Consider the following 12,795-nt stretch of genomic DNA (forward strand, 5'->3'; position numbering starts at 1 on the left):
TGAGATAATGCCTTGTGACGGTTGCCTCAGGAAACTCTGCCGGCTTAGATCCAACCGGCTCAAGAAAACGCTCAATAACTCATTTAACTAATACAGACGTTCACAGGCCCGACGAGTCTCTTATTACTGGAGGAACTGGCCAAAAACGTGGACGTTCCACGATTCGCGAAAGGCCCCTGTGTTGCGGTCACTTGGAGGTACAGAATGCCTCTTGTGTCAAGATTCTTACGAGCAATCGACCAACTGAAAAGAAAGATATTGAACAGCTTTATTGATCGGCAACTTGGTGCCATCGAAGAAATCACGTTCTTGTCGTCTAGGATTCGATGGCTCCTGTGTCATTGGACCCTTGATCTCCGCAAGCCTTGCGACCCAGGTGAGGCCACAAGTCTATTCGAGCCTCAACTACATGAATCCCATAAACGCCGGACGAGGCCCATGGTGCTAAGCCAGTTACCATTCCATATCCTTTTGGCCCTCTTACCGAAAGATTGTTGTAGACACGACAAGCGAGCCATTCTGGCGGCTGCCCAACGATTCTGAAGACCCAACCCGAAAACATCGCAGCCAACTCTGGAGGCACTCATTACCACTGGGCGTCTCGAAAGAGCGTAGTTGGTGCGTTCTAATAGACCTGAGTGCAAATTCCCCGAATCTGAAGAGCGTCGAGAATGGCACCCCGAACGTCCTTGTGCCGCATGGATCACGCCAGCCCCAGCGTGGCGCATTTCTAGAGGGCAAAGCCAGGAAGAGGATAAAACGGTGACGTTGAGGCTCTTCCCAAATTGGAACCAGGGGCGGCGACGTTTCGTTTCAAGAACACGAGGTCACTCTTGGTTTCATCGAGGCATCTCAACTGGAATATTGTTAACGATTGGTGCATTTGCTGCCTAGCTCGGAGACTTTGCGCATATTACCGAAAGGTTAAAGGCAGAGCCCGTAACCGATTAACGTTGATGCTAGCGTTTGAGAAATTCAATGGCGCCCAACGATGTGGTTTAGATACTGGCTACGGCTACATCTTGCATTTCCTCTCAATCTCCCCAGCCAACCTCAGCCCCTCTACTAGGTACTATCTTTTGATGACCGTACGTCGTTCGATATTCGCTGGATTTCAGACCCCGAATACGCGTGCGCGACTCGAGCGGTGACATTAACGAATTGAATCGTCTTCCATCTCTGAGGAGAGACATCAGCGTCGTCCATTGCCGTCAATGGTGAGTCGTGTTTCTGCAATCGTGACTCGCTCCCCCAGAGTTTGTAAGGCTTGGGCGGCGGCTTCTACCATGAAAATGTTTGCACTACTTTAAGGGGAAGGAAGCTTCACCGGCGCTGCACCTAGTGCCCGCCAACCAGTAATTGATGTTTCTATTTTTTTTTTCTCTTGCTTCCGCGGACGCCTCTATTGTTGTTGCAATAAAAACATCCTTGCTATTGTACATACACGATAATCGGGTCTTTCTCTCTTTAGCTTTCTGTGCTGTCTTCCTCGGCTCTGGATGCCACACTCGATGCTGGCACCCAGGTGACACGACACACACACAACCCGCATACCCAGTCTTAAACATACAGACAGCCCTTGCAGCGGGATCGGGTCCTGAAAGGTGATTTGCCTGCACTGGCACAGGATCCGGTCTGCTTTGACTGGATTGGGCCCAAGGACCGACCTAACCCCGTAATAGGCTTGTTCCCCAACGCAGCATGGCGGGATATTCCTACCACGGCCACTGGCAGGACGACGACGCCAGGGATGGCCTGATCGACTTTGAACAATACTACACCTTTCCCCCGCGGCCCAACAAAAACCACCATGCCAACAGCCAAGGTATCTTTCATCGCTTGCTGAAACGGCAGTACCGACAGGTCGACGACAGTTGCCAGTACACGAGCAAGAAGCAGCAGTTGGCCAGCCAGAGCTCCAAGTCCCTGTCGCGGTCCAAAACCCGACAGCGGGGTACCACCGCCGATCTGCGTTCCGACCAGCAGCCCTGTCAGGCGGCCCAGGGCCTGGGGTCTCGGGCGTGTTCTCCCACTGCAATGCGGGTCTTCAGCAGTGCAAATAACCTTGGGGCTCGGCACAACCAATGCAACCTGCCCGACCAACCGCCCCGACGATCATCTGGTGTCGGTGGCGCGCCGTCAGCATCGACTACCATTACTGCCGCCGATCACCAGCAGCTGCAACAGCAGCAGCAGCAGCCCAACATATTCAGCCGTTTGCTGCGTCGAGCGCAAAGCAAAAAGGCCCTCAAGCTCGTGCAGCCAAGCACTGCAGCGGAAGAACAACAGATTGTCCCCCCGTTGCCTACAGCAGCCAAAGAGCCGAGGAAGGATGTCGCGGCCACATGTGAAGATGGCCAAAAGACGGCGACCATGGAGCGCAAGTCGACCCTGCGACTGAAAAAGTCCATTCGCGCGCGCTTTCGAGGTCCAGAGCAGCTGCCCCGACAACCCGAATCGACGGAGTCCAAGAAGGCGCCAGCAGTCTACGTACCGAGACATGCGGCGACGGACTTCTCTCGCACGGCCGTCCCGAACCCTGACGCGGCGGCGCGATTCGCATCCTTTGACGAAGGGCGGCGGCGCCCGTCATCGTCGTCGAACGCGCCCGCCTCGCCGACCCTCGTTCGTCCACGCACGAGTCCGGGCCATCACCATACCCCGCGCGTCGACGAGGATGATGACTACTTCCAGCCGCCGCAGCAGCCACTGCAACTCCTGCAGCCGCAGCAGAACGACTACCATGCGAAGCGGAGGTCCTGGGCCCCGACGAGCCACACCGAGTCGCGATCGAAGCGGTTCTCGTTCGCAAGCTACAACGCCGAAGCCGACTACACCACGGCGGCGCCACCGTTGTCACCGGCATCCATCGACGCCAGCGACGAGAAGACCCCCCTCCGGCCGAGTAGCAGTTCTGACCAGACGGCGGCGGCCGAGAAAGAGCAGCGCCCGCGCCAGAGCCAGCGCCACTCGTACCGGCTCGTGCCCGACCCGCACGATGCCGTCATTGAGGAGGAGACGGACTTCCAGCGGTTCCTGAGCAAGGCCGCCGAGGAGGACCGCCAGTACCGACAGGACCTGTGGCGCACCCTGTCGACACGGTCGCGGGCCGCGGGCCTCGCCGGGCTTCTGCCGCCGCCCGAACCGGACCTCGACCTGCAGGCTCTGCTCGGCGGCGCCGACTGGCATGCTAACAACGCGGACCAGCCGGGCAAGGAGCCGAGCAAGCAGGAAAAGCGCGCCAGCAATAGCCACCGGAAGCGCGCCAGCATGGTCAGCTACCGCTCGCAGACGGATCGGACAGGGAAACCGCAGCCGGACCCGGTGCCGGCGGTGCCCCTCATCGTCGACACGAAGGTCGTTAAGAGGAAGCCCAGCATGTCGAAACGTGTGCAGGAGTACTTCAGGCCCGAAGCTCTTGCAAACCTTCGCGATTAGGATACCCTCTTACATACGCTTGACATTCTACACGGCGGGTGTGGCTTGCATGCATTGATATGACGGAAAGGACTATTTGTACTGCATCCATTGCATTAGCCTGACCCTCCTCCCTCTACCTTTTCCTAATCTTTTTCTTTTTACAACGGTGCATCATATAGATGGGGCTTGGATGGTTGACTGATTCTGCGTACGCCGGAGTCACGGAGCATTCGTTTCTTTTCATTTAGAACCCTTTAACCTATAGCAACGGCATTTATGGTTGAAATGATTTCCAACTTGTAATAATAATTATTTTAGCAGTTTCGATTACTATTGTTTGTGGGTAATACCTAGCTCAATATGTCCATGTCCAGTAGATTTACCTGTATGGATTGACACTTGAGGGGTTCATGTAATTGACCCGACTTTCAGATAAATGCTTCATAAAACCATATTGGGCCGTCTGACTACCCGCCTACGGATTTCGCAGCCGAACGTGAACCGGGAGCTCGTCCGTGGGGTACGACAGACCGTGTATGGTGCGATACGCGCGATCGCCGTTGATCATCGGCGGCTTCTCATCGGCGTCGACTCTACCTCTGTTCACGGAGCCAGTCAGTACAATTCGCATTATTACACAACCGCGAGTATGAATACAGTATTCTCTTCGTGAAATAAGTAATACATGATTGGGGGGTGGTGGGGAGAGGGGATTAGAAGGAGGAAGAAAAGGGTACGTAGATATGGAAAAGGTACTTACTGCAGCGCGTCCCACTCATCCCAAGCACATTCAATGTCCAGCTCGCGCACCGTCAAGAGCAGCACCAGACGCAACTCCATGAGCGCCAGGTCCTGCCCGATGCAGTTGAATGGCCCGTACTCGAACGGCCGCCACGCGTGCTTGATGGGGTACAGCTCGTGGCCCTCGGGGACCAGGTACCGCTCAGGCAGGAACTCGTCGGCCCGCGGGAACAGGGCCGGGTCGTGGTGCATGGCGGCCGTGCCGGTCGCGACCGCGAAGCCGTCGGTCGGGTAGTGCCGCGCGTTGCCCGCCTTGTCGGCGTGCGTGAAGTAGAAGGACGGGCTGCCGCGCCGGATCGTCGCGGCCAGCGGGCTCAGCCGCAGCACCTCCTTGATCACGGCGTTGGTGTACGGCAGCGCGTTCAGCATCGCGGGGCTGGCGGCGAGGGTCGTGGAGGCCGTGCTCGGGTCCGGGCCGAACACGGCCGTGTGCTCGGCGCGCAGCTGCTCCAGGGCCGCCGGGTGCTTCGCCAGGAAGTGGAAGGCCCAGGTGATGGTGGTCGAGGTGGTGTCGTGGCCGGCGAAGAGGAACTGCTTCATGAGGTTCAGGACGTCCTCGCTGTACTGCGCCTTGTCCAGGGGGGCTTTGTTCTTCGTGCCGCCGGTTGCCGCCTCGTTGCTGATCTCCTTGGTCGCCAGTTGGATCACCGTCTTCTGCGTCGTGGTCTGCTCGCCCGACCCGATCTGCTCCTGGATTCGCGGCATCAGGGTGCGTCGCAGGATGCGGTTGCACCGCCATGCCTGCAGGTTCCATCGCGGGTCCAGGCGCTGCAGCAGCGTACCGAGGTTCTTGAAGATGACGTGGTCGCGGACGAGCGTCCGCATGCTGTTCTGCAACTCAGTTGGCCCTTCTCTCTGCTCGTTGGTGTTGAGGTTCCTAATAGGTCAGCATGGCCATCTTTCCGGATATGTATTTATCATCATAACTTACATGGCTATCCTGCATATGATGTCGAAGGTCATGTTGGTCGTGCGGTCCAGGAGCTGGAACATTTCTCCCCAGGACCCGTCCTTTGGCGCTTTAGCTTTCAAAAGGTCGACAAAGAGCTGGACCTCTTCGATGAAGGTCGGCATGTGGGACTGGAGGTTTCTCGCCGAGAAACCAGGGTTTAGTCGAGATCGCCAGAGGGTGTGGACAGGTTGATCCCAGCCAGTGAGGTTGCGCTCGCCCGAGATGTATTTGATCAGGTGCTTGATCTGAGGGTGGCGAGGCTGTAAACGGTCTTGCACGATGTCCTGGCACATGGCCGGGTCGACGACGAAGGCGAAGGGGTCGAGGACCGGCCACAGGTCGAAGTACAAGATGGGAGGGCGTTCTTCGACCCCCGGGAAGAACTTCTGCCAATTCTGGACCATGTAGATCTGGGCATAGTGGTTGTGGGCGTCCTGGGGGAAATTCGCCCGAATGGCCACCATCATCTTGAGGTGGCCCCAGACGAGCGAGTGAGGTTCGGCGATGGGCTATTATGGGTTTTAGCACAGCATTTTCATTGGAGTATTCGTTCGGGTGTACTCACTATGCCTTGCTCCTTCATCTGCCTGAACTTCATGCGGATCTGGTAGCCTTCGAAGAAGAACAGGCCCATCTTGAAGCCCAGCAGGAGGAAGGCTGCCTTGATGCAGGCTTGCACGAGGGGCCAAGCCTGCCATTGTCCCGACGTCAGGAATTCCATGTTGGACACGACCGACGACATTGGCTATGCGCAGAAACAAACGCAATTCTCTTCGCAGGTGGTCTGTAGTTGACAGGCAGAGGAAGATGAAAAGTCTTGCGTCGACATAAATATAGCGAAACGCCAGCCATTGTGATGAAGAGGGGGATCCATGTCACGAAAGCCACTTCTGTCTTCAATGCTACTACTTACTACGCATCACTTACCCAACCCGGCGTCAAAACTGGAACATGGCTAGTTGAGTACGTACCTCACTCAGCCCGATCAGGATTATCATGCTCGCAAGCTCGCATGATATCCTGATTAATCAAAGACTAACGAGATGGCAGGCGATCGGGTTACGACGCTGGAAAATGTCACTCCAAATGGGGTTTGGGTGCCGAACCGAAGCCGCTGGGGTTGGCTGGCAGTTGGCTCCCATTCTTCTCTTACTGGATGGGGGTCGCAAGGCAGAAATCGGGGTCAGAACTCTATTGCAGCGGGTATGCGCAACGGTTGCTGCTACCCGTAGCTTCTAGCCTCTCCAATAACTCTAACGCCTCCCTAAATTCTCACCGAACAACCAGAAAGCTAGGTACCTAGGCACCGTCTTTCAATACGATTTGTTGAAATGCTCCGACAGATCACAATATGACTGCTCTTCTCCATACAGCGATCCGGAATTGAATCGAAGCAATTGCTTCGTACGGTGCTGCTGTGCGTACTACTTAGATCGGCATCATCTAAGATGATAGAGTAAAAGCCGATGCGGGCTTTGCGATAGCGAATTGCTAACTCAATCGGGACGCCCGCGATACCGCACAGTACGTAACAGCTGAAGCGCTTGCCCACTCTAGCCCCCTAGCCCACCAGCTCCGGGCGCTCATCCCTGTGTCGATCAGCAAACAGCCCACATTAATAGGATAATTAGAATGTCAAGGCATCGGCTCGATGTCCCAGTCATAGGGAATTAATGGGAAGAATGCCACTTGGATATCCGGCGGAGAAAAACGTCAAATCCAGCCACCGGCCTCTTGCCAGTGCACTTCTTTGCCAAGTACATCTCCAACGCGGGACAATCACCCTTGGGTCCAGCAAATGAAGACCCAAGGTCGACAAACGATTTGACTCTTGCCGACCAATTACCGATTAGATTGGCAACCCATTTGGCTCGTCGACAGATGGATTCAAAAGCCGTTTGAATCTCCGGATTGTGAAGGGCGTCTCTGTGGATACTCCGGGACAGGGGGTGTGGGGGAAGAGACTGGTATTGTTGATTGCTTTCCTTTCCTCAAGGCGACAAACCTCGATCCGAGATCAATGTTGTACAAGCAAGCAACGTTACACTCGACCCTATTTGCAAGGCATATCTTCACACTGGTCGGGCACTTTGACCCTTGCTATTGCGTCAATGGGCGAGGTGACAGATTCTACCAGAGCTCGTATATTTCAGGGGTAGCTCGCATTCCCGCAACATAAGGACAACCAATGATTTCTAGATATTTAGCAACTTGAAGCGATTGAAAACCCCAGCCGGCTTTACTTACATTGCTGGCATACCATATCGCCGATGTGGAAGAACGATATATCATGAAAACATAGCAGCTACCAAGGCATGAAGTAGCATATTAAATAATGGCGCAGCTTTCAGGGGATTCTAGAGTGCATGGGACAGCTCGTTTGGTATCTAGTAGTACATCCTCTTGAGAAGATATACACTTTTTTGGTGCTGCTGAGGCCACAGAGGCATTTGTAGTCCCAGCTGTATTTGTACAAAGTATGCACATCAACCCCACGCCTTCTGTAACTTGGTAGGTGGGCTTATCACAAGGAGTTTGGCCCCAGGCGTCCAACTAGTATTCACAGCTTGATCTCATAGCAGAGTAAGAAGAATAGATAGGCTTTTCAAACCTGCGGCGATAATTAATCGGCCTGTTTCGTTTGCTGTTTGGATCTTCGTGGTGTGAACTGACTCAAGCACCAGAGATGCGCCGGGTGGTGGCATGGGCTGATACAGTCATCGTGTACCACAAACGGCGAATCGTGAGGTGCCGTTGGCCCCCCGCGAGTCCGACTGACGCGATCCCGCATACGTGCACTCCCTCTGATTGGAAGACAATTGCCTTGTGATTGCCTTGCCCGTACTGCATCCAACGGGAGTGGGAGCGGGCTGGAAAGCTACCAGCTACCCCTCCTATCCCGAGGCGGGATAAAACAATCCCTTTGCACACACAAAGGCTTTGAACCCGTCCGACCCTGTCTCAGATTTCGCACTCCTCCAAACGATCACCAATAGAATCAGATCACCAGCACGCCACTTCCAAGGAAGGAGGTTGGCTTCATTCCTGCACCAACCACACTCACGTATTCGTTTTTACAAGACCATTATCACCCCCTGTTAATTCTACTCGGATCTCACTGGCAGCACAAACACATGCAACAAGATTCCATCCCCAAAAACAACATGGCTGGGACATCACAGTCAAGCAGTTCAAGTGATGGGCTCAGTCCCAGCAGCAGCAGCAGCTTCAAGCTGCTTTGCCAGTACCTCAACTTCGGCGACGACGCACGCTCGCGCAACCAGGTGTATCTGACCCTGCGAAGCGCGCACATCCGGCCCTTCTTCGAGGAGTACGCGCGGGACTACCTGATGGAGGCCGAGTACGTCGAGGACATTGGGCTAGAGGCCCTGCTGGAGTGGTGCAAGCGCAAGGACGCGTTCCGGACCAAGAAGTACACGAGCAGCCTGGGGACGACGGGCCGCGATGGTAGCAAAAAGCACAGCGGCCGCCACATCTCCTCCTCTTCTTCTTCGTCGTCGTCGTCGAAAAAGGCGAACTGGCCGGCCCTGGACCACGCCGCACGTTTTATTGTCCAAACCTTGCAGTTCAGCTGGAGGAACCCCGGTGGCTACTGGTCGCTCGGCCGCTGCGACCTCAACAGCGTGAGCGCCAGCGACTCCGAGGATGGCACCGAGTTCTGGCAGGCCTGGTTGGTGCTCCGGTACCTCCAGTCCGAGTGGGAGGCGGAGAATCTCGAGGGCAGCGGCGGCAGTGAGGATTCGCGCGATACGTTCAGATGTGTGCTTTGAACGTAGAGATATGCGGAGAAACGGAGACTTCTAGTATTGTATTGGGGAAACAGGCGTAACCAGATTTCATGTAGCATGATGTTACTTATCGCGCGAGTATGGTACTTTTGATCCATTAACAGCACCCCCTTGGGGGCCGAGAACCTCTATCTTTTGCACAACCTATCCCATGGATTATAATCGCATCTAATAAAATATCACCTGCCTCCCTTCGAAGTGATATGTCAACCTACCAAGATTGGGCCTAAGATAAATCAAACTACATGCTGCATATGGAGACGGCCAGCTCAGCTAGTACTACTGTCTTGTCTTCCGTTTACATCTACTGTTTCAAACTGGTTTACCGTGGAATCTACCCTACGACAACTTCCCGTCCATTTCCAGGACGTTGATCAACTCCATAGTCGATGCAGGCTTACAGCAGCCCCCCAGACGGAGCGAGGAGTGCAGCCCTGCCGACAACTGACATGTGGTCAACCGCCAGCCGAACTGCACTCTCTATGATAGGATAAAGAATGAACGAGATCAAAATCGATGCGGAGATACTAAGAACAAGAGGAGAAACGTTGTTGACATTTGGAGTACCAGAAAGTTTCTCTAGGACGGGCCATGATGCTGATTCTGGAGACGAAATTGGGAGTGTGCTGTAGACCACCCTTTCAACATTGGTGAATTCTTGCTGACAAAGTTTGCGCCGTTCTAGGAAACCGAACGCCTTATGGTAGAAATCCCTCCATGGTGGAAGCGTAATCGGGAAACCAGGTCCTCTAACCTTGCATCTTCAGATAGGGTTGAATTATCTGCCGTAGCGTCCAAACCAATCTCAACAGCTACATAGCTTTCAGCAAAAGATATGTTTTCAGCTCCTCCCACGGCATTTGCCTTCGACTCGGTTGTTCACAGAAGGCGCCGAGTTACATCAACTATATGCAAAAGGTTGCCTGGAACAGAGGCGTCTCTGATGATCTCGTTCTAGGTGAAGGGAAAAGGAGGATTATAGTAATAATATTCATTCCTTGCAACTTCGACTCCTCAGCCCCTCGATATGGCTTCGTCTTCTTTGGTGATTAATGACTGCGTAAAGTGATTAGCAAGCTTTTAACTCTCCCAGTTTCTAAGAGCAGTTATAAATACTCAATACAAATCTGTTGAGAGGTAGCAGGCGCAGCGAATGTGTCCAAGAAAAAGTGATATGAGTGCGAGCTAAATATTGACGTTATTGGGAGAATCCCGCATGCAAAGTCAGAAATTGGACAGTTGCAGCCTTGGTATACCTACCATATAAAGAGTGTTAGAGCTACAAGACTGGGGAGCACAGAGAACGGATTGCCGAGGAAGGAAGAGATGCTTACTTTGTAGACCAAACTACGACGCCTGACCCCTGTCACAACAACGACTTTCCTATCGCTGACCAGGACTGAGAAAGCAGCCGGATTTGGATCAGTGCTAATGCTATGCAGCCTGTAAGACAGCCATCATCTCGTAGTCCCCGATCCCGCACTCAGACCCCCCTCGGATCGTCAACTGTGCCTCCGATGGCCTATGCTGCCCCTCGAGCGCTGGCCGAAACACCTCCCAGTCGGCCTGGGGCCCCAGCCACACAATCGTGCGCGCCTTTCCGTTCCTAAAGAACGCGTCGACATAGCGCTTGACCAGATCGACGCTCCGTGGGTACACAAACATTAGCGCCGCGGCGTCTTCGGCCCGGCGGCTCAGCGCCCAGGTGCCCGCGACCGTGTTGGCGCGGTCCTCGGGAAGGTAGGAAGTTGCGGCGGAAGCCACCTCGACGCCCTCGACGCGCATCGTCGTCGTCACCGGCTCCTCTTGTGTCAGGTAGGCTTGCAGTAGGCTCTCCAAAAGGCCGCTGCCACAGCCCACAGAAAGCACGAGGCGGCCGTCCGGTGGTTCTCCTCCGCTGGTGCTGCTGTCATCTTGAAACAAGTCCTCGAGATTCTCCAGAAGACGTGTCGATAAGCTTAGACAGCAATTTGGGTGGGACAGCGGCGCGTCTGACAGGATCGGTAGATCCATCATGGCGGGATCGGTTGATGTGTTTTGTGGCACGGGGATTGTGTGTGGCATGTGGAGTGAAGACGGGAAGTTTCAAACCAGCTGTCTCTTTAGCGTGGCGTCTCCACACGTAAGGAACTAGCCGCTTCATTTACATTGGACCACTCCGAGGGTCCTGCTACTCCTCCTGCATTCCCGAAATGAAACCTAGACTTTAAAACGACAACCATCATAAGGAAAAGTTTGGTTCTTTGGTTTTATACCTAGTTTAAGATGACTTCAAATGTCCCAGACAACATCTCCAGTCTCTCGTGACTTGGAACGAACGAAATAGGGGGAAGGTCACATCAGCAGTATCATCAGGTCGGAAACTCCGACGGTATTCTTTCCGCGGCAGTGATGAGCCAGACACATGGACAAGGACAATATTGTTCGAAAATACACAATTCAAAGTGTCTGTCCAAGGCTCATACCTGTCCCGGTCAGAATATCCTCAGAGTTTGCTGATATTAATACTCTACAGACGCCGACAAGATCAATAAATTGTTCTTGACTTGCCCATTAATAAGTTAACCACATCCCAACCTGTAGCTGGTCCTCTAGGCCGGTCTGTTCATCGCATCATTTCCTTGGCAACTAGGTACACAAGTAGTTTACTTGGACGGGGTGTGAAGCCTGGGTTGCGGTAATTGTTAAGAATGCCAAGCCAAGCTGGCATCTCTGAGGTTATACCTGCGCCACCAAATCGAGCCTATCAGGACAAATGTATATAGCCGGAACCAGGACTAGTTTTATCTCTGACAAGGAGATGCATGAATTGGCCCCGATTGCAGTGTGGGCGCACTGAAGGCAAGGCGGGGCTAGTGCTAGTCCGGGGTAGCCTCTGAGCGCCTAATATAGCCCAGACTGACTCGCACGTACGGAAGGGGCCAGGGGTTCTTCAGCTGCTATGACATGCGCGCCCCATGCTACCAAGAAACGCAAATTCGTGGTGCGTTTTGTAAAGCCGCATTGATACTACTTTGCTGAATCGTGATAGATTGATTACTGCGCATCTGACCTACCCCTATCTGATCAGGATGCTGTGTGCAGCCACCCGTCTCGTCATGGCCGATACTGATATATAATGCCCGGGGATCCTCCATGATGAAAAACAACCTCTCTCTCATCACTCATCACCACAAGGCATCACACTCTCTTTGAATTTCCAACAGCCTCGCTCGCTCACTACACAGCAATACGAACGCACACCTTCGAATACTCAAGAACATCGCGCCTCAACTAAAGACCATCACATCACGTCAACCTCACCAACATTACAACCAACCAACAAAACAAACCCCAAAATGCAGCTCGTCGCCATCTCCGCAAAGGCACTGGCATCCGTCCTCCTGTTGTCCAGCGTCGCCGTCGCGCTCCCCGCCGCCGCCAATGAGGGATCGGTATCGCTGCCCGAAGGCACCGTCAAAATCACATCGGTCCTGAACGCCAACGGCACCGAGACCTGCGACGCGCTCGAGTGCTCTTGCAAGGATGCGGCCGCGTCGGTGATCCGCTGCGTCGTCCCGCTCGGCGGCGACAAGACCAAGTGCGCCGCCATGTGCACGGGCATCAACCGCCAGACGTGAAAGAGCGTCGAAGTCTCTGGCGATGATTACCGACCTGTTTGACGGGTTGTGCATTACTTGCTTTGCGGAAACATCTGGCTTGTCCTGGGTTATCCTTGAGCTTCTCGATTGGGATCTGTTTCTATGGGTGTAGCAATAGGAGTAATAGGAGTCAACAATTCTAATGCCTGCCGCACTAAATATCGATCATCCT

At 54.0% G+C, this 12,795-nt stretch overlaps 5 protein-coding genes across 5 annotated transcripts; 3 read left to right on the top strand and 2 right to left on the bottom strand.

Annotated features, from left to right (window-relative positions):
- Positions 1 to 1,701: 1,701 nt before the first annotated feature.
- Positions 1,702 to 3,438, top strand: PG985_004638 (uncharacterized protein; the record flags this gene model as incomplete). The annotated part of the gene is made up of 1 exon (XM_066824407.1): positions 1,702 to 3,438. One exon carries the CDS (start codon positions 1,702 to 1,704, stop codon positions 3,436 to 3,438), a length of 1,737 nt encoding a protein of 578 aa, XP_066687567.1.
- A 457-nt stretch (positions 3,439 to 3,895) lies between these two features.
- On the bottom strand, positions 3,896 to 5,894 carry PG985_004639 (sterigmatocystin biosynthesis P450 monooxygenase; the record flags this gene model as incomplete). The annotated part of the gene is made up of 4 exons (XM_066824408.1): positions 3,896 to 4,019; positions 4,181 to 5,098; positions 5,153 to 5,682; positions 5,739 to 5,894. 4 exons carry the CDS (start codon positions 5,892 to 5,894, stop codon positions 3,896 to 3,898), a joined length of 1,728 nt encoding a protein of 575 aa, XP_066687568.1.
- A 2,443-nt stretch (positions 5,895 to 8,337) lies between these two features.
- PG985_004640 (uncharacterized protein) lies at positions 8,338 to 8,964 on the top strand (the record flags this gene model as incomplete). The annotated part of the gene is made up of 1 exon (XM_066824409.1): positions 8,338 to 8,964. One exon carries the CDS (start codon positions 8,338 to 8,340, stop codon positions 8,962 to 8,964), a length of 627 nt encoding a protein of 208 aa, XP_066687569.1.
- Positions 8,965 to 10,416: 1,452 nt separating this feature from the next.
- On the bottom strand, positions 10,417 to 10,998 carry PG985_004641 (uncharacterized protein; the record flags this gene model as incomplete). The annotated part of the gene is made up of 1 exon (XM_066824410.1): positions 10,417 to 10,998. One exon carries the CDS (start codon positions 10,996 to 10,998, stop codon positions 10,417 to 10,419), a length of 582 nt encoding a protein of 193 aa, XP_066687570.1.
- A 1,322-nt stretch (positions 10,999 to 12,320) lies between these two features.
- On the top strand, positions 12,321 to 12,602 carry PG985_004642 (uncharacterized protein; the record flags this gene model as incomplete). Its single annotated transcript, XM_066824411.1, has 1 exon — positions 12,321 to 12,602. One exon carries the CDS (start codon positions 12,321 to 12,323, stop codon positions 12,600 to 12,602), a length of 282 nt encoding a protein of 93 aa, XP_066687571.1.
- Positions 12,603 to 12,795: the final 193 nt, after the last annotated feature.

This window comes from Apiospora marii (assembly GCF_038362585.1).
Source record: "Apiospora marii strain CBS 49790 chromosome Unknown utg000003l_segment0_segment0, whole genome shotgun sequence".
Lineage (NCBI taxonomy): Eukaryota > Fungi > Ascomycota > Sordariomycetes > Amphisphaeriales > Apiosporaceae > Apiospora > Apiospora marii.